At 42.4% G+C, this 26569-nt stretch overlaps 1 protein-coding gene across 1 annotated transcript; it reads left to right on the plus strand.

The window, feature by feature from the left end:
* Window positions 1–604: 604 nt before the first annotated feature.
* Window positions 605–25941, plus strand: rpa1 (replication protein A1). The gene is made up of 17 exons (XM_010736666.3): window positions 605–830; window positions 1259–1306; window positions 1859–1937; window positions 2715–2823; window positions 2908–2996; window positions 3137–3253; window positions 4423–4537; window positions 6102–6204; window positions 6303–6371; window positions 6681–6873; window positions 9292–9428; window positions 10828–10976; window positions 16840–16969; window positions 19830–20006; window positions 20796–20903; window positions 21191–21277; window positions 25073–25941. Exons 1-17 carry the CDS (start codon window positions 801–803, stop codon window positions 25175–25177), a joined length of 1845 nt encoding a protein of 614 aa, XP_010734968.3. The 5' UTR covers window positions 605–800; the 3' UTR covers window positions 25178–25941.
* Window positions 25942–26569: the final 628 nt, after the last annotated feature.

The following is a 26569-nucleotide window of genomic DNA, read 5'->3' on the forward strand; positions in this document are numbered from 1 at the left end:
TCCAAAAGTAGTTTGGGAGCCAGAGCTTTCAGCTATCAATCTCCTCTTCTGTGGAACAATTTACCATTCTGGGTTCGGGAGGCAGACACGGTCATCACCTTTAAAAGTAGACTTAAGACTTTCCTTTTTGATAGAGCTTATAGTTAGGGCTGGCTCAGGTCATCCCTTAGTTATGCTGCCATAGGACTAGACTGCTGGGGGACTGAAGGTGTCACTCCCTGTACAGATTGTAAAGCCCTCGGAGGCAAATGCACTTTGTGACTTTGGGCTATATAAATACAATTTAATTTGATTTGATGACTACACTGAAAAAAACATCCACTAGTCTGGTGGACAAAAGACCTGTGGTAGTGTTATATTATATTATTATTATTTTCAGGTGATTATAAACTCATGAAAACATTGTTGTGAATATTATATTCCATTTCATATTCTGTAAATAGAGCCCATTAAAACTGGGCCACACACTGGCCCTTTAAAAATACTAAGTACGAAAATATCTGTGCGCCTGACGTCACGTTAATGTTTGGCGCTGACATTCGTCAAACTGGTCTCGGGTCAGTTTTACAGTGTTTACAAGCTCATGCACATTCACGCCGCTGACGAGGCTGCAAACTGAACTCAGATCTGTGGACGGAAGCGGAAACTGTGAAACGCTTGGCGCGTTTGTACGAGCTGTTGGCGCCAACCACACAATTCTTCGAGTACACTGTCAGTGTGAGAGGCAGCACAGAGACACAGAGAGAAAGCTGTTCGAGTAAATTGTCTTTTTTTTTGTGTCGTTAAATTACCTCGCAGATATGACGAAGCTCACGGAGGGTGCCATTGAGGTAAGCGTCATCTGCACAGTGTATCTAACAAAGCTAAAAGACGATGTTTAAAACGAAAACGTTTGGTTTTGGTAGACTGGAGTGCTGTCTTTGTGTTTCCACTGTGTGTAACTGAAAGAAACGGTTGTCAAACCAAATCAAAATAGTAACGGTTAACTGTGTCAAACGGTTGTTAACGTCTTTTTTAAAACAAACCAATTCAAAATAGTAACGGTTAACTGTTGTCAAACGGTTGTTAACGTCTTTTTTTTTCATTTTATTTGTTTAAATAACGTTAGTTAGCCGGTCTAGCTGTTGTCAAACGGTAGAAATTAGGAATTAGTGAAACTTGAGTTGAATTTAGGAGAAATGTAAAATGTTTTTAATGTGGCAGGTTTCATAAAACTCGACAACAAAATGGCTAAAACTCACCGTCTTTGTGTTCACAGGCTCTTTCAAATGGCTCCGGTATAAACGACGCAATGCTTCAGTTGGTGGTGAGTGACGACGACAACAACAAACAAACAAACAAACAAATAAATAAATGTTTCCTTTTACTTTCATGACTGCTGACTTCACTTCACCTGTGTCAGGCGGTAATTAAAACCGACGCCACATGCACACATCCTCAGACATTTCACCTGTTTGCATCAGATTTAGGATTGAACATCATTTATATCATTATCAGGTCCCAGATCATAACTAACACACCTCACAATTCAAAGCACCGCCTTTAGTTAGCAGTCAGCAGCAGCAGCAGCTCTGTAAGGCCCTGTGCCACCCTGCACATGTCCAACAACAGGGGGAGACAGCAGGAAACATGATGCAGCTCACTGTATGAGAAGCTTGTGTGGTTTCATATACAAAGGAAAGTCCAACAAAGGCATTAATGTATCTGTACTTTAATCTGTGGACGAACCACACAACAGAATTAACTTAACATAGTATGTAAACTCACATGACCAGATGAATCTAATATTTAGGGAGACAAACCTTGTTTGTTTTTTTTATTCAATATATTGAAGTTTCACTTCTGTATCATCTGTCAGAACCTTCGCAAGATTGAAGGAGGAAACGGTCCGGCTCGCTTTCGAGTGATGATGAGCGATGGACGTCACACTCTGTCCTGTAAGTACAGCAGCTTTTCACAGGTTATTGAAAATTATGTGTTGTGACTTATATTTAGATTTTGTGTCTGTTTTTGAACAATTATTAAAGTGTTTGCCAGTTTTCAGAAAGTAAACGATCTACAGTATCAATCATGATTTTTCTGGACCTTGGCTCTTAATCGATATTACCTCATTTAAATAGCTGAAGGTGTTTGAATCATGTGCAGGGGGTTGATTAGCTTTTGTAGAAGCATGTGTGTTGAATATTTATATATAAAAATAAATAAAATTATGTTTTTGCATTAGATACTGGTTAAAAATTCCCTTATCATACATGTACATTAGCTATCATACTATATTAGACTCTTCTTTTAAGGGCTTGTAACCGTGCTTTATATTAAGGATGTTATTATTGTTAGGCGTTGTAATTAAAACAATATGAGGTGTCACTGTTGCGAGCTGTGTGCTACATCACATGCAAGCTTACACACACAAATCCAGTGTTGCCAACTTGGCGACTTTCTCGTTAGATTTAGCGACTTTTCAGACCCCCTTAGCGATTCAGCGAAACGTAAGTAACACTCCGTCTGGGAAAAGGCGAGAGATGTATTTAAATCTATTCTACTTCATTCTCACGCATGCTCCTCAGAGACATCGTAGTTTTCTGACACTATTATTGCACCGTGAAAATCTCAACCCTATTAGACGCTGGCTGTAGGATGGGCGTGAGTGCTTAGTTGAATAAAGCTCGGCTGCTCTTGTCTGAATTTTTTTTTTTCTTTTGTCTCTTTTGCAGCCTTCATGCTCTCCACTCAGCTGAACTTCATGGCTGAGGAGAACAAACTGGCCCCGAACTGCGTCTGCATACTGAAGAGGCATGTGACTAATATACTGAAGGATGGACGGTATGTATATTTCTTATCTTTATATCCAGATCTTTCCTGCTTTATGTGTGATTGTTAGGATACTGAGTAAATGTCTTCTTACAGACGGGTGGTGATCATTTTGGAAATTGATGTGGTCAAGCCTGCTGAGGATGTAGCTGGAAGAATAGGTGACCCTGTCCCGTACACTGAGGGTAAGGTCTCAAAACACCTCTCACCTTACTGAATGATTAATGTTTGTCGCGTAGCGGTGCCCGGATGAGATTGATATTTACATATACAGTGGATCGTAGCGTCACTGCAGGCTAATCCTAATGTCATATCTTCCCTGCAGGTCAGAACAAAGGCCCACAGTCGGCACCAGTCCCTGAAAACCGCGCACCAGTCCCTGAAAACCGTGCACCAGTCCCTGAAAACCGTGCACCACTGCAGCAACAGAACAGAAATGAAGGTCAGTGCATGCTTTTATTTGAATACCTGAACATAAATTAAGGGTGCAGATGATTCATAACTAACCACCAGATGGTGGCACTTCTCTGCTTTCTATAATTTGGGTGACCCACAGATTTACAGGACACAAGTAAATTTGACATCCCCGTTGAGAAACCTTTTTCATTTTTAGCATCCTCGAGCTTTTCTCAAGAGTTTTTCTTTTTTTTTTTTATCACTGTATTATTGACACTCTTTCTCCAGAGCTCTTATTTTTCATGTGTCTGTGTTGATGTGTAGCTCTCTGTGTCTGAGTCTGTCAATCATTGCATTCTTTTATTATTTTTTGTGGATGCACACCAGAAAACACAAACGTACATAGCAACACAGGCTACCTGGAGAGTTTATATTAACTCCCATGAACAGTTGTATTTTTGAAACACCGTTCATGTCAAAGATAAGCAATGAATCACAGCAAAGCAAATAGCTCGGAGGAGAGATGTGCAATCCAGCTGTCAGAAGGGTTTTTGCTGTCTTCTAGCTTGTGTCATAGCAGGTATTCATCCCTCTAATCTGCTGTGTGGGAATTGAGGTTGTGGCAGGCACCCTCCTCATCAGCACAGTCATTGTTCATTTCTCTGTATGTGCGGCTTGATCTGGGGGCTTAATTACCAGAAGTGCAGCGGTTGGCAAAGTGGGAGGACTTAAGTGGACACTTTGAACTCTAATCCTCCACGTGAGACGCACACAAATCAAATGTGCAGCGCCTGTTCAAACGGAAAATCTCAAAGTCAGGCTGCACGGCTCTCCTGGGGAAGAGCAGCTCCAGTTTGTTATAGCATTTCACACTCTGCCCCGATTCTGTGAAATGTGAATCATCCTTCTCGCAGAAATGCTGGATCACACATCTCCAACAACTTGCTTTGACAAGATTTTTGTTTCCTGCGTGAATCTTTACTCTCGCTCGCCTCGCGAGGCAACGGTGGTAAATTTACTTTAAGTCATTAGGTTTTTCTTTGATGAAACTTCCCTCATGAAGTGAGATAATTACAGTGATCAAGCAGTTGCAATCCAAAGAAATTGGATTTTTGTAATTCGTCTCTGATGAATAATGTATGTGCCTCTCTCTTGACTTCTTTCCATCACTGCTCTTCATGGATCATTTATTTCTCTCCTCATTCCTCCCAACAGTGAACAGAGGGTTCAATAAAGATTTTGGGAAGAAGGCCCCATCTGCCATGCCCAGTACTCCAGGGGGCAACTCCAAAATTGTGCCCATCTCCAGCCTTAACCCATACCAGTCCAAGTGAGTATGTTTCCCAGTCAGTGGGAAATGTTGCTGCACAAATATATACACGACTTTTTGACATGATACAACAACACATCACTGCATGCATGCAAGCAAAACCATGTGAAGACAGCAGAAGGTAGGCACAACATCATGGTCATGTAATCGCCCTCCCACAGATAGATCATACTGTTTCTATTAATTGAGACTGTCAGAGGTGCTAAATCAAGTCTCGCCATTGAAAGGTTTTAGTTTTTAGTTGTAATAATTCCCATTGGAAGAATAAGTGGCAATATATTTGCATTGTCCGTGCAGAGCCATGGCTAAAATTTGACCTATAAAATCAGCCAATATTGCCCTATTGCAGACCTACTGATGTATATATGATTGTAGAGCAGAAATGCCAAAGACGAGGACTGAAGTCTGAGCACCGACTGTATTTTTCAACTTTATGAAAAATGTATTTCAAAATGCAAACGTTCTGCACAGTTCTACACTCTTTAAAGTTTTGTTTTTGTTTTGTCTCTCTTTTATCAATATTGGTTCTCAAAAAATCTCCACTAGCAAGCAGAACAAACAGCATTTCTTGTGTATAATCCTGGATTCAGAGAGCGCATTGTGTCTGTTAAAATGGTCACTGTGTCAGATTAGGTGAGTGATCCTCAAACTGTGGGGTGGGCATAGATCCCCCGCAGAGGGCCGTTGATCACCAGAGTTTACCGAAGCACCCTCCATTTCACTAAAATTCAACTTAGATCTCCTGTATTATTAATAATTGATGAAAATTGTAGGGTGAGGGGGCGTGAACATTTTTCTCAGTTTGAACAGGCATGTCATATTTACAAAGTTTGAGAACCCATTGGATCAGGCTGTTTCAGCACCACGAATACTCAAGACATGACAGAATACACGTTGGTTCCAGAACAGTCATAGCTTGCTGTCTATCACGACGTGCGTGGGTTCTCTGGAAAGAAGATGCTAGGGATCGACTTAAGGTAACAAGAATGTGAACAAACACTGGCGTCTGAAGCAGTGTTTATGATACCGGCTGTCATGTGGTTGGAAAAGCCGAAGAAAAGGAAAAAACTGTGACCTTTCCTGTTTCACAGTTCTGCCCAGAAGCACAAACAACATTGTTGCTGTTTCCACCACAGTCGAGCAGAGCAGGCCTTTCTCACAGCGGATATGTGGCTTTGCCAAACACAGGTGTTACTGATAACGTTACTAACGACGGCGTTCCATTGAGGGAGAGCCAGTGCGGGGCTCACGCTGACTTCCTGGCAAGCCTAAATGTAAGCGTGGTGTCGGCAATGTCATTAGCTACACCTGTGCTTTTCTCTCCCATGAGTAATCAAAATGTCCCTGAAAAGCCCCTGCCGCAGAGGAGACGAGTACACAATACATGTTCTATGTTCCCTTTACATTGCCATTCATCCAAAGGGCCACTAGGAGGCAGGTTATCAAGGGTTGACAAAATGAATGAATGTATATGCATGTTATATTCTGGGTCCTTTTTTAAAAAAAAAAAAAAGAAAGAAAAAAGAATGACATGAATAACCTCAGATGCGTCTCTGTCTGCCAGGTGGACCATCCGCGCACGTGTGACCAACAAGAGCAGCATCCGTACGTGGAGCAACTCTCGTGGCGATGGCAAACTCTTCTCCATGGAGGTTGTGGACGAGAGTGTGAGTGTTAAATCGCCTACAAGATGCCATGAGTTGGAAAGCGTGTCCTTTCTCTGACCCGCTTCAACATATTCACCAGATTTTCTGTTTCATTACAGGGAGAGATACGAGTGACTGGTTTCAACCAAGAGGTGGACAAGTTCTTCAGCCTCATTGAGGTTGGCAAGGTGAGACGTTCCTCCAGATAATGATTCAGCGTGTCCTAATTATCTGCCAAAACTCTCTCACTGTCCCGTTAAAGACGGATTTGGCCACAGACTGATTTAGCAACAGCTGCCAGTATTTTGTGAGTTAAAACCACGGAGACTGAGTGAGTCATCTGGCTACACTGTACCCATACAATAAGCGGCTTATAATCATCTGGCAGCCTCTGTCGACCCCTCCCGCATCTCATCGTTAGAAGTCGTATCTTGTTTACACCCCTCAGTCAGGTGAAATGCTGACTAACACGTGGTTCGTCCATCTGTCTGGGCCAGGTCTACTACATGTCCAAGGGCTCCTTGAAGATCGCCAACAAGCAGTACACATCAGTGAAGAATGACTATGAGATGACTCTCAACGGAGAGTCCACCATCATCCCCTGTGAGGACGGCTGCGACGTTCCCATGATGCAGTATGACTTTGTCTCTATCGGTGACCTGGAGAACAGAGACAAAGACGCTATTGTTGGTAAGGAGAAGGAGCAATACACAGAGGCATTTCTGAACCCCCAGAAAAATGTCATCTTTCTTTCTCGTGTTCGCAGACTTTATTTTGGGATGTAACTACATATACAAGGACGTGGCATACTGTCAAGACAAAAGCGCTACACACACAGCCCTGAAATTTAATCAGCGAGAGGTGTGCAGTCCTCAAATCTGATGTCTCTATTAGAAAATGAGACAGTTTAAGTATTGTTTGATTTAGGTTTAAACTGTCAGCTTTAAACCCCCTCCCAAAGTTCAGTGTTGTAACAAAGAGAACGGCTGAATAAAACATTTACAGGCAGTCTGTGTTAGATGTTAAATAAACCTAGCCTACAGTCCTAACAGGTTAAAATTCATAGTGGAGGAATAAAAACATTGGATCTTTTCATCTCTGTTTGGCTTATTTCTGTAGCTGCCTCAAAGTATCATCTTAATGGGCCTTTAATGAAGATTTTTATTTTGACGTTTAAAAAAATAATTTTTATGCCCCACCACCATAACAAATTCTCATCCGACTGTTTAAAACACTGTAAACAAGCAGCTAGTTAGACCAAAACATTACTTCACTACTAAAACATTACTATTTAGACTTTTGCTGTTTTGAAAGCAGCCATGCCCTCAAACGCGCTCACAATCAGGTCATGAAAACCCTTTGAGGGCAGCGTTCGGGGCGACATGTGCTCCTGCGCTGCATTGTTGTGGAGGGCCATGTGGTGCCAACCCATTTTGTGCGACGAACCGGCTCGTTTGCAATGAGCCACGCCTACGCAGGATTGATCTCCATCGATTGCCCTATATGCATGCTGGTTAGGTTTGTGCCAAAATCGCTCTAATGTCGTGCAGTCACAGTTTTTAGAGCCTAGCGCCACAGTAGCTCTTGACCGACTACAATATTCAGGGCATGATGAGGAGAACACAAACATCTTGTTTTGTAGAAAATCCTACTTTTCTGTGATTGTAACATCCAGTGTGTTAGATTGTAGGCTAATGCCTCATGCTGTGCAATCAGTGGTTGATAATAACAATAATGTTTATTTATACATCCAAAGGTGGTCTGTAAACTACAGGTATACATGGCTCTAACAGAATATAACATTTTCAGTGACTTCGTGTATGTTTTCAAAAGTCAGCTGGAAGCCGTCCAACTTAACTGCAGCTTTTTGTCACCACCCCCTGCTGCTGCTGCCACCGCTGCCTGATCTCGACCACTTTCCAATCGCGGTGCTGTTTACCTCGAACAAGCCTATTATCTGTGTTGTTGTCATCGTGCTGTGCCATAAACAAATGTACAAAGAGCGGAGTTGTGTAACACAGTGCACAGGGGTGTGTTAACATCATTGCCAATCGGTGAAGGTACCCCGCACCAAAGTACAAGTGGCTTATGTTAGTTTCTTCTAAAGTTCCTGGTGTGTAAGTGCACATTGTTGTACTTTTATGGAAGGCCTGGGCTCTGAGAGTCCTAAACGCATCTCAAGTCTCTCCAGCACAGTGTGAAGAGAAAAGCACAAACCAACCAACAAACCAGTGCTCAGAGCCAAGCTCATAGCGAAGTGTTCCCAACCACCCAAAAATGAGCCATCTATCATAAGCAGAGGAGTTTGTAGTGGAAAGCAGAGCCGGATATGCTGGGAGGTTGAGGTAATTACAGTATACGAGCAGTGATAAAAGTGATATTAATAATACTGATGACAGTAATAGCCTGTAGTACAGATTGACTTTGGGCCCTATGGTGCAGACGACGAGAAAATGAGAACCTGCTGTCACAGGTGAAATGAAGTAATAATAAGGAGTCTGCTTGTAATTCTTTTAATGAAGACTGTGACTTGTGCTGCTGTTTGAGTAACTTCTCTCCCACATACCGGTCTATCAAACATCATGTTTGTTTCATCATGGTTAAATACATTTAAAATCCCGTTACTGAGCCGGGCGGGAGGTTTTTAACAGTAGATTATGAATAATGTTGGTAATGCCACTCTTAGACTTTTACTGATGAATGGCTTTGCGTCTATTATGCTTGATTGCATGAGTCAACAAGACGTGGCGGAAACAACTGAAGTTTTATTTTGTGGATTCTCTCTTACATTATGGATGCAAGTTCCTCATACGCAGAGCAGCGACCTCGCACCTGATCTGAAATGAATGAATCAATCATTACCCAAGAGCCAAATTGTGCTGGAAACCACAGGACCTAGAGCGACCTGTGGGCGTCAACGCCACGATCAATATTTATGATATGTATATGCGGGAATAAATCGTGTTTGTCTGGTAAATGAACCCATATGTGGTCCACTCAAAAACGTCACATGCAACACGTGATCTCAACTGCAACGGCTGAAATAGAAAAGTAGATCCGGCGTCTGCTGCTAATGTGTAAAAACTGATTAATGTTTCCTCATTGCAGATGTGATCGGAGTGTGTAAGAGTGTGGACGAAGTGACCCGCCTCACCACCAAGACCAACAGAGAAGTGTCCAAAAGGACAGTCAATCTGATCGACATGTCCGGGAAGCTGGTGACTGTGACGCTGTGGGGAGAGGAAGTGAGTATAGGCATTAAAACGTAAAGCGTTTTTAATGGATTGTGAAAATCAATACATGCACAGATGTGACTATTGTAATGGGTAAGCTTTCCCCTCGCAACACCTGTTAATCATCTGAGAACGGTTGTTGAGTAAAGAGATTTTATGAAATTGTCTAAACCTTAAGACCTTTTTTAATTCAGTGTAGGCAGGTGACAATTTACTACATTTGCCATGAATGAGTGGAGCCAAACTAAAGTTAGATCCCACAGTGACACGAACACCTGCAACACAAAGAGCCTGAAATAAATGCTACCTTTTTTTTTTTTTTTTTTTTTTTCCTGTGAAGCTTTTGTTAAATTTTTTCGGTGCAACTGCCAGAAGCGGGTTTAATTAGAAAGGTTGTTGAACACATTTGCAGATTGCTGTTGAGCAGTTAGAGATTTAAAGCCGTGTTCAGTGGAGGCGGATGTGGTTTGAAATCGCCGACTGGATCCGCTCTCGCCGGTTGATGAAGTAACTGTCCTGCAGTTGGTTTTTACCTGCGGCTCCGAGGGACTGTGCCGAGTTCGCCACCATTTCTTTCCTCCCGACAAGAAACACAGTGTTCCCCTGCCTGTTAGTGTTTGTTTGTTTGTTCGACAGATACCCCCTTTTTCCGGAGGGATTTTTCTAGGTACACAAGATGTATAGTTTATAAAGAACAATGAAAAAAAAAGTTGGATTGTTTTCCTCCATCTCTGAGGGCTTTACTGTCTCCCCCCGTCCTCTCATGGTTATTGTTTTTTTTTTTTTTTGCAGTGTGTGTCCTCAGGTTATTACAGAAAAGAACACTGAACCAATGACAGTAATTAACAAACTAATAAGAAATGTGTTCATAGTTGATAGCGGAGTGGCTTCAGGCGACTATGTGTCTGGCTTTTTGGTCACTCAGTCGGATCAGTGCTTCTGTTCAGTCCTGGGAGCTGGACGTTTGTGTTTATCAGGGAAATATCTTCAACTGTTTGATGGATGGCGATGAGATTTGTTACTGACATTCATGTTTCCCCTCTGGATGATTTGAAATAACTTAGTGATCTCTTAACTTTTCATCTCCTGCCCCCATCAGGACAAAATAAAACTGCATCACTAAATGAGTACATACCCTCCAGCCTCAGCTGTAGCACTGCGCTCACAGCTAATTAGTTAATCATAACATGCTAACACTGAGGCGGTGAACATGGTAAACACACCTGCCAATCACTGGCATGTTCATGTCGTCTTCATGAGCTTTTTAGCATGCTAATGTACAGCCTCACAGCAACACTAGAGTCTATTGATTCTTCTTGATTAACCACTGAACAGAACAAATCCAGACAACATCTATACAAGTAGTACAAAGTTTTAACTTTGTCCATATCTCTTGTTTTTTTTGTCGCAGGCAGAAAAGTTTGATGGCTCCGGACAGCCCATTTTAGCCATCAAGGGGGCGAAGCTCTCAGACTTCGGAGGCCGATCGCTCTCTGCATCCTTCAGCAGCACCCTGATGATGAACCCAGACATCCCTGAGGCGCATAAGCTCAGAGGCTGGTAAGTGAGCCTCATGTCCATAGATAATGGAGTGCAGAAAATTGCTTATATGTTCTAGCAATTTGCAGGGCCATGACAAAGTGCTTTTTTTTCCTAGCAGGTGCGAAGCATGGGCTACGCTTAACGCCAGAAGGCGTTCTCTTCTTTATTCCCCTCGCTGGAAGCTAAATTCCGGGATGCGAGCATTATCTTTTTAAAACTGAAAGGATTTAAATGGCGAGCTTCGATTTCCCAAGTTGCAAGAGTGCATGCTCTGATTCTCATTATCAAGATTAGTTTCCCCCCATTAGCCACAATGTGGGGGGTGCTTCAGTGAAGCATCACATATAAATGGAAATCATACTTAATCTGTCAAAATGCGTTTTTGTGGTGTTTTTTTTTTCTACTTTCCCCTAATCGTCTTTCCACATGAAATGAAATCCAGGCTAATTTCTGTGTGGTTATGTTGATTGTAGCACTTCTTGTCTCCTGGTGTGTGTGTGTGGGGTGTAGTATGTATACATACTCTCGCATGTTTGTTTTCACTTGATCACATAGGATTATATGGAAATTAGCCAAGATATCAGTCGCAGTAACTGTATGTGTTATCATGCATGCTGCGTTAGTTAATTTTATTTGAAGCTGAACGCAGACTTGCAGGATGAAAGCGCGCGACTATTCCTTGAAGATCTCTCCAGTTCCTCGATTCCTTCTTTCCCCAAATGATTTCCTCTCCCTCCCCGGTGTACACCATGACACAAATAAGCACGCACTGTATCAGGATGAAAGACATCTTTGTTATCTGTTTTTTTTTTAAGACGTCACCTGGTCAGCGTGTGATGCCAAGGTTTACTGGGATGGCTGTAAGTGGTACAGGTTGACACGCGATTGATGGATGATGCAGTGGACACATGGACCGAGGCCGGGGTTGATGCTTAACCTCACTCCAGCGCTGTGGCACGCTGATTGATTGATCTCTATAGATCCTACTTAAACAGACCGGGTCTGCCCGTCCTCCCTGACACAAAAGCTAACGTCTCTGTTTGAGAACGGAGATCCAATCGATTCCATCCAAAGCGTTTCATTTGTTTACCTCCAATATTTCACGCCCTGCTCTGAGGAATAAAAGACAAACACATTTATTTTCTGACAAGTCCAGCGCTGTCTCGTGTTCTGCTTTGACAGATGTAGCTGCGAGTATTTATACACGATCACAGCACCTGATGTACATAATCAGAGCAGTGAAATCTGACTTTACTTTGCAGGTGGAAAAGAGGCAAATCAGAAAATATGCTTAAATGTGCCTCTTGAGTCCGATGCCTTGGCTCATGGTAATTTCTTGATCCCCGCTGTTGCCTAGTCTTTTTACACTTCCTGCGCTCTCTTCTGTTTTAATGACAGAGGGCTTGTTCTCCACTTCCTCCAGTCACTTCTCACTTGGACAGCCAGAGATAATGATCCTTAAATCCTTGCGTTGGTTTATCCAGCGCAGGAGACGGCTTGGTCCATGCGGGTCCTCTTTGGACAATGGGTTCCATGCAGGTTCGCAAGCATCCACTAATGAACAGTTTAAAAGTCACAGATGGAAGGAGGCCAGAACGGACTCATTACTCTCGATCCGAGTGAGAACCCCGGCGAAGAAGAGATCGTTATGCAGCGCGTCTGAGAGCTGTCGCACAGCCAGCCCCGTGCTGTGAAGAGGATGGAGAGAGCCTCTTTTAGTTATTTATCTTTATTTTAAAACTGCCTTACAGAGATGACATCTACTGATCAGAAGTGAATAGCTGGGTGTGTTTTTTTCGTGGGAGACTGCCAGCTGTTGAATACTTAATGTATGTTGTTGTGCTGGTGGGTCTCGTGATTGTACCCGTCCACAAAGTGTGTCCCTTAATGATTGTTCTGTAAGCCACAATGTGAATAACGGAGGGGTCGTTCTCCCCTCTCAGCCAAACAAAGCTATATCTTTGCTGTATAGCCAAAGCTGCTGAAGCGTCCTTGTTTTTACTCGTGCAGCGGCGTCTTAATTTGATTGTGTTTTGGCGCAGACCTTTGGGATTTCCTTAAATGAATAGTTTATCCTTGGTGGGCTGTTGACTCAAACTCATGCAGAGTGTTAGCGGTGGTGCCCAGCACTTTCCAGCGTGCTGGCGAGCATGCCTTACAAATAAGAATGCTGCCCCATGCACTAATTATCTTGTAAATAAATGAGTTGTTAGCGTACATGCTGCTTTGTGTCCTCGCCCTCCTTTTGAGAATACTTGACACAGGATACCAACTTGACAATAAATTTACCTTATGGTCTTGCCTATAAAGCAGTCTCCCAGTCTCAAAGTGGTTTTGCACACACTTACTTGGATGCCCATATATGGGCATGTGTTCTTACTCTCCAAACTTTTCGTGTCTGTTGTTCCCCGTTGGTGGTACGTCCTACCAGTTTCTACCAGAGCGTCCCTGTCTACCTTCAAAAACCTCCTGAAGTTAAATCTATCCCCCCTTCAAGACCTGTCACTTGATTCTAGCACTTACTGCTGCACTAACATGTCCGTGTCGCACTGTACCTGTTTGTTTTCCTTTCTGTGACACGCTTTGGATAAAAGTGTCAGCTAAATAACTAAATGTTCTCCTTTGGGAAATTATCAGACTTCACATTCACACTTTCACCCATCTAACTGTGCACATGCAGTTGTCCATTAGGTGGCAACATCACATTTAGAGACGGTTGTGCTGCCTTCTTCCAATCTGCCAGGCAGGGCGGTCACTTTTCTCTTAACTACACTTTGTCATGTTTATTGTCAGAGCTTGATGCTGTCAACCTCCAGACATTCAGCACAAACTCATTTAGTCCACAAGTCCATTTGACATTTTCTGTCTCTGTCTTCCTTATCATGACTCCACATGTGCAGGCCATTGCATGTCGTAGTAGGGCTGTAATTATGTCAGCCCAGAAGCAAACCAGCTCTAACACAGTAGTCTACTGAACATAATGCTTCATTATTTAATTGACTGTTATTTTACCCAGATGTCTCACTGCTCTGTATTGATTTGAAAAGCGGTGGAATTACTGGTGCTGAGTTGGTAACTCAGTCAGTAACTCAATCCAGTTAATAACTGTTTCAAACTGAATTAGCATTTTTGCCCGTTTCAGTCACCGCGGTAGAAGAAGCCTTCAACCCAGACGCTCATAAGGTCTGCTCGGTGGCGTACGTTTAATTAGCAGTTGGCTATATGGTTTGTCTCTGTGCATGCAATAGAGATTTTTTTAATAGAAACTGATCAATATACTGTAAATCTGATCAGCAGCTTTTTCAATCATTTATAGGTTCTGTCTCTTCAAACAAAAACTACAGCGTCTCAAAATGTGAGGATTTTTTAAATTTTTTTATAGTAAACATGTATGATCATTTACCTGACCAAACAAGCACTTTGAGTACTTTATGTTGGTCTCTAAGGGGATTATAATGCACCCTTTTCAATTTTTAATTGCTCCATGCATGAAAAATAACTTAGTTGCAGCTCTCTTGGTAACTTTATATAGACAGTTTATTTTACCACTGGCCAGCACTCACTGCTTTTCTAACTAAATACTCTGCTGGAAGCGATGTTTTCAGACCTGCCAGGAGCTTTACAAAGATGTGAATTGTCACCCCGTCTCAGAGAGATTAATAACTTTTCCAAAATGATATCCTATTCATACATGTATGCTGAGGTCTGGTTTATTTGAAACACAGCAAAATAAGAAGTTTACAGGGAGTTCAGTTTGCCCTGCTGCCCAATTTAAATTCTTCCTTTTTTTGCCAGGAAAAATCCTGTAGCATAACAACAACAACAACTTGCTCTGTTTTTCCATGATATACTTGCTCCGTGGAGCTCTGTATAGGACAGGCTCATTAAAATTCAACTGTTGTGACACACAGGCTACTGACGCATGCACAACAGTCCTAGGGTGTATGAATGACATGTAAATGTTAGATTGCTGTGCTCTCACTCTTTTTGTGTTTTCTTACACAAATGCTTTACAATTATATTCTGTGTGAGCTGTCTGTTACGAGGAGAAACAAATATGAAAATGATGCCAAAGGAAAACACGCTTTCGTCCATGTTTACGTTAAAATAAACATTGAAGCTTTTTTTTAAAGTTACCGACAGTTCAGTCTTTGACCACGTCACTCAATACAGATGAAGTAGCTAACAGCACACGTAACATGGAGTAATCGCATTTGTGGTGTTTGCCACTCTCAGCCCAGGCATTAGAGTCTTAGCCTGAAGCCCGAGACATTCCCATCACCCCCCTCATGCTTCTTCCTCCTGTCCTGTCCTCGTTGATTGACACACTGACATTTGACACGTCTATGCCATGCACATGCATGTCTGCAAACCGCCACTCATCTGCCTTCGTGTTCCTGCACATAGTTTGTCTCGCTGGAGCCGCGGTGCTCTGCGCTGGGATCCGTTTGCTTTCAGTTGACTGTTGCACACTTCCTGCCAGGTCTAATTTGTCCTCCTTTTGTCTCCTTCATCACAATCGCATCCTACCATGCCATTTCTATTTCCTGTGCTCCTTGCTGTCTCTATGATAAAAACGGCAGCAGCTTGGCAACCGGATACTGTCGCAGTGGCATCTTGAGTGAGCGTTTTACCGTTCCTTTATTGGGTGCGTGCGTCCAATCAGATGTCCAAAGCAGCCATGTAACAGCTGAAGCCGCACTGGTCTGCAGCCTCACCTGTCTAAGGTGTGATGCCTTTTTTTTCCATCATCTCAGCGATGTTATTACTGTTTTCTTCCTTCTCCTGTATAACATCTGTCTTAGGAGAAATTTTGAGCCACGATGGAAATCGGGCTCTGGGTTTTATTCGAGTTTGATTTGTCAGAACGTGTTTCCGCAAGCTCCTAACAGGGCGCCGGCACAATTACAGCAAATCAGCACAGGTACACTACTGAGGAATCTGGTGCCACTGTAAGGAATTGCTCACATTTGTCAGTAGGAGTGGGGAATTGGCAGCCTGTGCGTTGCCCTGGCCACAGTCTGAAGCGTTAATGGGGATATTTTCAATTAGTCATGCCTCCAGGAGCAAGGCATGCTCTCACCGTATTTACAACCTGACCTGCCCATTGTACACCTCTCTGCCTTGTGGCCAACAGATTAGTAAGCTCTATTGATCTCTCTGACCATTTTAAAGTGTTATTTTTTTTTTCTTCCTCAACTGCATTTTACCTCCACCCATCTTTCTTCTCCCTGTAGCCTGCCTTCCACTTCTTCTTCCTATTGTCTTTCCAGAATTACCGGGAACGTTGGGGGCGAAAATGGGTTTCTGATATCACAGTAACAGCCCTGACCCAGGCCAGCTCATCTGTCCCTCTGCTGTTGATTCATTTCACAAGCCTCTCAGCCTGCCTCGCTCTCAGCTGAGCCATCCCTGCTTTGACAAACACAAATGGATGCTCTGCCTGGAACCAGATTTTTTAATGTTTTTTCCTTTTCTTCCATGTTAACTGTTAAATGGACAGCCTGCAGTGTGTTGACAGCCATGCGAACAGCAGCATATTGTCTCTGTTTTGGTTCAGATGTATTAAAATGAATAAAGCTGTGTTCCAAACGTAGGCCTTGGCATATCGACATCATGTGTCTCTCGTGGAAATGCAGCCTTTAATTGTTTTGTTTTTTTATCTCAGTAAATATGGTGATGGACTGCAGAGTTTATTAGAGCCCTGAAACATAACTTTAATGATAAACAAATTCATCTGCAGCCATTTCCATCATCAGTTCTGTTTTTTAGGCTTTGGGAAATTGAAATGAAATTGAATTTATACCATTTTCTGACATTTAAAGGACCAAACAATTAGTCGAGGAAATAATTTAGTGGTGGTATTTGCTCCGTTTGACAGGTACGATAACGAGGGTCATGCCATGGACGGACAGTCTCTGACTGAGATGAAAGGTGGCAGCGGTGGAGGAAACGCCAACTGGAAGACTCTATCTGATGTCAAGACGGAGCACCTGGGACACGGAGACAAGGTACGCACGTGGCTGGCTTCGCTTTGACGCACTCAAACATTCAAGATATGGTAACTCGAGACGTTTTCATTCAAAGATGATTTCTTTGAAGATATTCAAGGACAAAATGAAAGAGTGGTGTTGAATCCCAAAGAACAAATATGAAAGCGCTCGCAGTCGAGCTGCATTTGTTCATGGTACACACTGCAGGTATATAAAGCCCCGCTACGGCGTAACCTTGTCACTCACAGCTCTGCTTTGCTACGGTGCTTTTTGGCTCGACGAGTCAGCGTGATGAGTTTTCATATTCATTGACTCATAACATCAGCACCACCTGCTATGTGTGCTTAAAATCCGATCCCGATCTTACTGCTCATTAATCTGCCTGCATTGTGGGTAATCTCATAGTCTTGGTGTATGTTCATGGTGAATGTCACATTTATCTCTGGTATTGATTACAGAGATTACATAGGCTCTATTCTTTGCCCTGTGTAATGAATTTACCGACCTCAGATAAGTGAAGTAATATGTTTTTTTAATTTATACTGCTGAGGGTGTATAACTTGTCTAGAGCGGATAATGTGACCTGTGCCGAGATCTTGGCTCGTCTAATTTACATGCTCTGCACATTGTCATCCCAGTATGATAAAAATATGCCATTAAGACCAGGACAACTGAGAGATGAAAGCCATTATGATAGGGATGATTCTGTCTGGCTATAAATGACAAGGATGCTGGAGATGGAGGTTTATATTATCTAGTTGCAAGCTCAAAGAAAACTTCAGGGCCTGTAGTTCCACAGAAAACAAAGAAAGTGTAATAAAAAAAAAACTTGTTTGTACAGCATCAGCAGTTATCCGTTAGTCCCAATTAAGTGAAAAATATGTTTCTGTGAATTTCAGGATTTTTTTTTTGCCTGAGGCTGAGTGACCATGTTGAGCTTGTGGTGCTCTCATAATTCTCTCTTGTATGGCCAGAACTGCAGGGTTTCTAGTCACAGATAGTAAATGGCTTATTGTTCCTCCTCATGCCTCTTTTTGTGTGTATGTAGCCACTAAAGCGTTTCTATCATCTGAAGCCCTGCGATGCTGCTTCAGCAACCTGATCCATTTCTTTCCCCTTAAATTCCACACCCCAAATCCCAACTGTAACCATCAGCCCCCTGTCAGGTGAAAGGCTTCTTTTGGCATTAGCTCCCCGCTGTTCCAGGAGGAAATGTTTGACCCTGGGCTGCAGAGGCTCTTACTTCTCCTCAGCATGGCGTGTGATGAGTCCCGGTACTGACAAAGGAGCTGAGCTGAAGCTGTCCTCAAGCCCTCCGAGACATCCCATACAGGGGGGCAAGAGGGTCAGGCTTCTGAAGACCCCCCCTAACCAAAGTCTGTTGCAATTAATTGTCCCCTGTCACAAAGTCTTTGTGTCACAATCTCAAGTTTCCACATTGCACATTCCCCGTGCCCTCTCTGACAGTAAGTGGTCACCCTCCTCGTGTTGGCTTGACACTGCATTTGTAAAGGCCTCTGACAGAGGCAAGAAACAAGTTCCTCTGTCCTCTTCCCTCCGTGGCAGCCCTGCTCGGTTGCACGCTAATTGAAGGAGGTATTTACTTGATTAATTGGACCTCTTTTGGAAAAGCAGCAGAGGTTGATGTCTGGGTTGTTTTGGTAAATCAAAACGGTAATTAAAAAAAGCATAGCCAGCGGCTCCTTGTGTTGGAACAGGACGATTCTTTTTTTCTTCTTCTTATTTTGTTGCTGTCATTTACCATACTCTTAAGGGCTTTTTATTTATCCACGGTGACATGAAATATCAATTGTCTTGCTTTGGAAGTTAATTGGGGTTGAATTCCCTTTGCATACAGATGCAACGGTCAGCGCATAGAGGAAAGAGAACAGAGAACGGGAATAAATGGTTTCAGTTTTATTTCATTGGCAGATGTTGGGAGTATTACTACAGCAAATGTGTTGTTTTTTTTAAAGCTCAGAGCACCAATCAGCAAGACATCTTTTGACAGTGAGAATTAATCAGGATGGTCACATCGCTGAAATGTTTTAAAGCTGCATTTAAACAGTCCTTCAGAGAAACTCTAATTACAGGTGTCTGGGGCTTAAAGCGTTTCTTCACTGTTAACATAATTGCATTTACAAGGCTCCTTTTTAATGATTGATTGATGTACCTGGATGTTTTGGCTCCAAGGTGGCGGGCTCTGTTGCTCTGTGCCCCGATCCGAACATGCACCTTTAGCCTTTTATCAAAGCATGCAGGGACCCGGTCTCCTCTCTGCGATCACAGCCGATGCTGAGGTTAGTAGGATGGGGGGGGGAGACACTGTCCAAAACAATCAGCTGTTCGAGCGCTGTAGTGAACCTTTCTGTGTCGTGTGCATTTATCTGTCTGCTTGCCCTACATGAGGAAACCCTTCCAAAGGGAGGAGAGGTGATGTGACTCATCCGCAAACACGTCGAAACGTTTCATCTCTTCATTACACCACATCCAGGGCGTCTTTTTGTGTTCAGCTATTTCTATCCAAAGTGAAGTTCTTGTCACTTGTCTGGGTGTTTTTCCATGCAGACTAGAAATGTTTCCCAAGGCTGTTTATGTGCAGCGGGTTCTTAAAGTTTGCCTCCTCCCCACAAAAGCAGCAGCTACCTCACTAGTTTGTGTCGGAGCCATTACGGTTCTGGTAGGGAGTGTAACCTGTGCCTCTGTTACACAAATGTTGCTTCCTGACTGTTGACATACACCACCACAGCTCCTTAAAATGTCATTTTAATGTTAATTTCATGCTGTTCTTTTCGTTCCTGGCTGTCAACATATCTAAATGCACAAAGATTTTTGAGACATTGAGCCTAAAAAGTTTTTGTTTATTTTGTCTTTTTAGGCGGACTACTACACCTGCATAGCCACCATAGTGTATCTGCGCAAGGAAAACTGCCTTTACCAGGCGTGTCCCAGCCAAGACTGCAACAAAAAGGTGGTAGACGAACAGAATGGCATGTACCGCTGCGAGAAGTGCGACAAAGAGTTCCCCAACTTCAAGTACCGCCTCATCCTTTCCGTAAGTGACTGAGCTCCCAAACTTTTGACTTTTGTTCATCTGTGCCACATATGCACACACACACACACACACATATCCATACAGTATATGCTAATGCACATATTTTAAATGGCTCTTCCTCTTGCTTAGTCCTGAGCTCCTGCTGAGGCTGTGGGTATCATCTTTCTACTCCTCCTTACCTTTCAGTTCCCCTGACTTACTGTCCTTATTCATCTTTCTGTCTCCCTTATTCACTATTCTGTCCCCCTTTGGCCCCGCTCCCTGTGGCTCCAATTTGCTCTTTGTGGTTAAATTCAGATATTTAAAGCACATTTTTACAGTAAACTAGAGCTACATTTGTTTAATTTAATACGGTCTCCTCGTATTAAAATTGCTTCTTTTTTTTTTTTGCATTCTCATGTTGTTTGCAAACAACTATGTAAAAAAACAAGGCAAAAAAAAAATAAACATAACACTCAGTCAGTGTCAGGCCATTTGCAGCCAGGCATCTGAAATAAGCCACTTTTTGTTTTGTACCACTTTACCAGTCGACGTGTTGTTATTCCTCACGAGCTCTAGCGTAAGCTGTGAATTTGCTTCCACTTTATGTATCACAAGTGCAGTGTGCCAGCAGGATATAGGCTAATTAGAGAATGTAGTGATTTTCTTAGGAGCATTTAAAATGCCACATTTAAGCAACCAGCGTATGCACCATTTAATCAAGACTATATTGATCTCTGCTCGTGATTGCGTCTAATTTTTCTTCCTATACATCCTCCCTTCCCTTATGTCTTCTTCATTATCCTACAGGCCAACATCGCAGACTATGGGGACAACCAGTGGGTTACTTGCTTCCAGGAGAGTGCAGAGGCCATCCTGGGCCAGAATGCAGCTTACCTGGGGCAACTCAAGGACTCGGTAAGAGCTCCCTGAACATAATTCTGCCCTCAGGAAATGGCCAAGACGAGAGCTAATGCTCAGACTTCCACCTCTAAACACAAAATCTAACAGACTCACACTGCTGCATGGACAAATCTGTGCTGAAGACACCTACTGTGCTCCTCTCCTTCCAGACATAATTACTGAGAAAATCACAGTAGTCATTTTTCAGTGTTTCTATTTATTTTGCACTTGAAACTAAAATTTGATTAAATAAAAATGTGTGCTTGAAACTTGTTTCTCTCCAAATATTTTCTCATTTCCAGAATGAATCTGCCTTCGATGAGGTCTTCCAACAAGCCAACTTCAACACTTTCGTCTTCCGCAGCAGAGTGAAGCTTGAAACGTATAACGTGAGTAAAGCAGGAATGGTAATTAGTCTGATAAAATGCCTGTGGGTTTGTTGTCACCGCGGCATGCTTTGCAGAGAGACCATATTGCTGCAGTTTAATAGAAAACGTGCCTGTGTTAAGACTCTGAGGAGGAAAAAGATGATGCAGCCTGAATATCAGGAACCTTCATCATTCCTTTACAAGGTGGAAATGCGTGGCACGTAACGCGTTCTTTGTGATTTTCCATGTTAATAGTTTTCCCATTCATTAACAAAATGACCTCGCTTTGACTGACAGGACCATCTTTTAAAAAAATGATTGTCGTAGGACGCTGCTCATTTTTAGAGGCATGGATGCGCACACAGATTAGTCCACGATTTCCTGTAGGACAGACACACGCACACACACACACACACACGCAGACACACAGAGGTTTGTCTTGAGAGAAGCGCATAAAAAAATTGATTTGGCTGGGTCTCAAAGCAGGAAGTCTGGAGCCGAGCCAGAGGCTGCATCCGCCTTCGACGCACAGAAGAGGCCACTGTGTCCATCACAGTCAACGCAGCATCCCAACTACCGATGGCACTGCTACAAGCATGTACTGGCTGCTCCCTCCAAACCTCATATTCTTTCAACAGAGACACCTGCAGCCCCTCCTTTCAGTTTATTTTCTGCTTTGCCATGTTACAAGCCAGCCATTGTGTCGCGCTCTGGCATGTCATCATTTGCACCATGTTGTATATGCTCGATGGAGGAACTGAGCAGGTCAGTTAACTTCACCCATTGACGCTGTCGTTTCACAGTGAGGCTTAAACTTTGTTGAGCTGAGGAAATTATATATGTGATTCATTTAAGACCGCTCCCGAGGAGTCTGACGAAATTATCCAGTACAATGACATTAAAACACTAGACACACATTTAAAGGTCACGCTGGATAATGCCGGACAGGTAGAGATTAGATGTTTAGCCATAAGCGTTCATGTACAATAAAACATATATACATATATATTATTATCATATGCAATTAACTAGTCGGTCAAATTAATTTATCTCATCGATTGTGACATTTTAAAGTCTGGACTATTAATTGAAATGGTGATAATTATTATTTTCCCTGTACAATATATCACATATACTGACAGTATAAGGAATGGATGTTAAGAACAGTTGTTATCACGATAATTGGGCCGGCGGTGGCTCAGGAGGTCGGACAAAATCATTTACAAGATAATGTCAGTGTATGAATGGGCCAAAGCACATTGAGCGTCCAGAAGACCAGAGAGGCACATTTACTGAAATACACAGCAGATAATATTTAAAAAATGTTCTCACATATAATCACAGTGAGCATGGAGTGTAGTTTCAAAAATCACATTAGCACAAAAATGTTCATTTAAAGCAAAACCCACGAGACTATGTATTAATCCAAAAACTACATTCAGTCTGTACATTAATAATTAATCTAATCATCAAAATGTTTCTAGAAATGAACACAAAGCCTTTTTAAAGATGAATGAGCTGACACCGAGAACCAAAAGCCCCTTCATATAGTTCTCTGATTATTGTAATCATCGAAACACGTGTAATACTTGTGCATTTGCTTGATGTGAGGTTCATAGTGTTAATTATTTTGACACAAATCAGTGTCAGAAATGTTTAGAGATATTCTTCGTAGGCTATAACTCTCACAATGTCAGTGGACGAACGACTTTATTACTATAAAATGTGTTTTAAACTGAGTGCTCGGCTCTCAAATGTTTAACTTGCCCGACATCAGGAATGTCTGCTCGCGGCTGTAATATTTGAACTGTGCCGTTATGAAGGTCTCATTGTCCCTGTTGGCCGTGTCTAGACGCTGTAACCGATTTAAGCGTCTCCAAAGGATGACACTGATGAAAAAAGTGATGTTGAACATCCGAGGCTTTTCATTACAGTGCTGTCCTGACCACCGCAGGTTCAAACAGAAATGTGGCGGGTTTGAAAGCAAGCAGCTGGTCAGCTAATATTTTCTCATTTATAAATCCTGTCTGTCTTACAAGATGCTAATTACACATTGGAGTGTGGTGCACTATTCTGCGGTTACGGTACACTGCTGGGTAAGACCCACCAGTGCAGCTCGATGTGCAGTGATAAAACACACAGGTTAGATATAGGTTAAAGATTTAAAGTGAAGATCTGACTGCTTTTTTTAAGCCACTCATCAGATGCTGGTGTGCGAGTGTCTGTGCAGGTTTTCGGTCGACTCTTCATCCGCGCTGCTGCACAGGAGATAAAGTGTCTCACTTATGAGATGGTTAGCTTCCTCCGCTGTTTGCTGTAAGTGTTCCTGGCAAGTTTAAAGCTGTTGGATGGAGAAAAAAAAAGGTCACAGCAGAACAAATTTCTGTGTGTTGTTCCTCTTGAGCGCGCGCGTGTGTGTGTGACGTTGGCTGCTCACACATGCACAAACACACACTCACCCACTCATAAACTGCAGCCGTGGTCACCCTCACTGTTGGTGTATATTTTGAATGTAGAATCCCACAAAAACATATCTTCATAATTCATTTTTTTCCAGGGATAAGCAAACAATCCTGCTATTACTCTATTTCAGATCAGTTCAATCCGTTTAAATGCTGTAAGACTGCAATCACAGACATTTATGGCATCTGTTATCATCAAATTTGCTCATTTCCATAGTGCATATATTTAATTTGAGGGGAGAATAACTTTTTTAGCACACATTGTGCACACTTGTCGGACTTGGATACAAGTGATCCTGCTCTCCTCAACTTGAAGCGATGTCACCTCAGTGTGTAAAAGTAGCTGGACAAACGTGTGTGTTGTGAAGGTCCTGACTGTGGCTTCACTCTTTATTATATCTGAGACTTCTGCACTGACGATTACATTCGAGGCACATCTCTTTACCTGAAAGTTAAATCTCTGCTTGACCTTTTCAAAATCCCAGACGGCAGTTTAACGACACCCAAAGGTGTCCTGTGGAGTTTCCTTGTACCAGGAGGAAGTTTTCAGTTTATATTCAGTGTTAGTGACCAAAACGCATTGTGTGTATCCTCCAAGGCCTGACGGACATGTTCAGTGCAATTAATTTATTAACATTTGCAAAGCTGCGTTCCTTCAAAGTGGTACTGGTGGTCACAAACTACAGCACAATAAAGAGTTTCCAAGCTAAAATATCCTGAAGTGACAAAGTTTTGGTCTTGGGTTTGTTTATCCGTTCTATTCTCATATGCCAAACTAATGAGGTTTTCTGTTATTTTAAATATTTGTACACTTGTCCATATTCCTCTTGCATCACACAAAGCGAGCAGAGATTCATAACAGGTTATTCATAAAGAATGTGGGCACACGTCCAGAGGAAGATGATTTACATTTCACCCACTCGAGCTGCAGAGGATTAATGGACACAAAATGAGTGTAACCTCTGTTTAAATACAGAATAATGGCCTTGGTAGAAATGACCTTCCCCTGTCTAGACAGCTGTGGAGGTGGTTATGTCTTTAAAAGCTGCCTCTCTTTTTGTGAAACATTAATTTGAATGCCAACACAACTCGGATACACGGTCCAAACATCTCACATTAACCCGCTGTGTCATGAGGAAGGGAAAGGTGCCAAAGTATCGCATGTTCCCAGCAGATTAGTAGTATATTGCGTCAATATAAGGGAGGTTGGAGCGTGCGCGTATTTAATATACCTTGGAGTCTGGCCTATTTTGTCACATTTTAAAGTAAGAGCCAGAGAATTCAGCTGGCACAAACTTCCAAACAAATCCAGGCACAAGCTAATTTTCCTCCAAATGTGTCGTTTGTGTGACAGGATGAGTCCAGGATCAAGGCCACGGTGATGGATGTGAAGCCCGTCGACCACAGGGACTACAGCAAGAGGTTGATCATGAACATAAGGAAACTGGCCGCCCAGTAGGAACGTACGATCTCGGTTGTGTATTCTGGTTTTCCTTTTTCTTTTTGTACAGCCAACAAACCGCTCTAAACGTATGACCAAGTTTGACTTACAAACCAAATGTTAGGTTGTTTTTTTTGTGTGTTTGTTTTGTTTTTTTACTTCTGTGAGTGAGTAATCCTCGAAGTACCTTGTGAGTGTTCACCTTTTTTTCTTTGTGAAATAATGTTTGGTGACCTGATTCAGAAAACAGTTTTTTTTTGTTGTTGTTGTGTGTACATAACTGCCTTTTTCTTTCTTTGTTTGGGGAAGCAGAGCAGAAAGATCACAAAAGAAATCATCTGTGTCTGTCTTAAGTCAGCCAGTTGTTCCTGCATGTAGTGTAGTCATGCAGGGGGGTTGTGTACGTGTGTGTGCGCGTGCATGTCGGTGTGTGTTGGCTGCTCTAAGCAGAAGACCAGCACAGTAGCTAGTTTTTTTTTTTGTTTTTTTTCTTCATTTTTTGACATGCACTCAAAATGGCTGGGCTGGACCTGCACATCCCTGATAAGACCATTTGACTCTCACTCCCTCTCTCTCTTCCTTCCCTCCGTCTCACACAAACATAAGCACGTATACACATGCACAGTGCGGACCTAAAGGGGAAATGCACTGCATTCTATTTAAGTAGATTCAAGGTGTTGACCATATTTTCTATGTCTCTAACTGGTTTGTATGTTCTGTAGTTCAGTATTTTTGTGATTAATTAACTCATAAATAAAATAAAGACGTTCATGATCAAGTTATTCATCTCCTGTGTGAACAGCACCTGATCCTGACCCCACGAGAAAACAAAAACATGTCGACTGTTGTTTCGTTTTGCAGTTACGCGGTGTGTAAGGGATTTATTCAAGGGCTGACACACAATGCCCTCCATCTCCTCAGGTTTTGCTCAGATGTGCAACAGATCCCCCCGCGAACTTGACTTTCATGTTGTATTAAAGCAGAACATCAGTGAGGCTGCACCTCCCCATTTTTCTTGCGATAACATCTCCTTTCTGCTGAGCGCCGCATCTGTTGCCTGTAGTGTGCGGAGATGGATTAAACCTGTCTTTGAATGGTAAGGAAAGGTATGCCTGACTTATTTATTTCATTTTGCCAGCCATGCTCGGCGATATTGATTTGAGTGTACACTGATAGCCTTCCTTACATTTCACTGCTGATGTTGTTGTTTTAACTATTAATGCGCTTCCTTTTAGGTCTCTTTAAATGTTGCTATACATCTTTAGTACGCCTCAAACTCTGTCAGTCACACAGCACAGTGTTTCCTCTAAATAATACAGCTGTGCTGCTGTTTCCTTCAAAGTATGTTTTAGGTTCTAATGTTAAAGCCTTTTTAATTCCTACATAATCACTACTTTAATGGTGTGTTTG

Source organism: Larimichthys crocea, chromosome VII (genome assembly GCF_000972845.2).
Source record: "Larimichthys crocea isolate SSNF chromosome VII, L_crocea_2.0, whole genome shotgun sequence".
Lineage (NCBI taxonomy): Eukaryota > Metazoa > Chordata > Actinopteri > Sciaenidae > Larimichthys > Larimichthys crocea.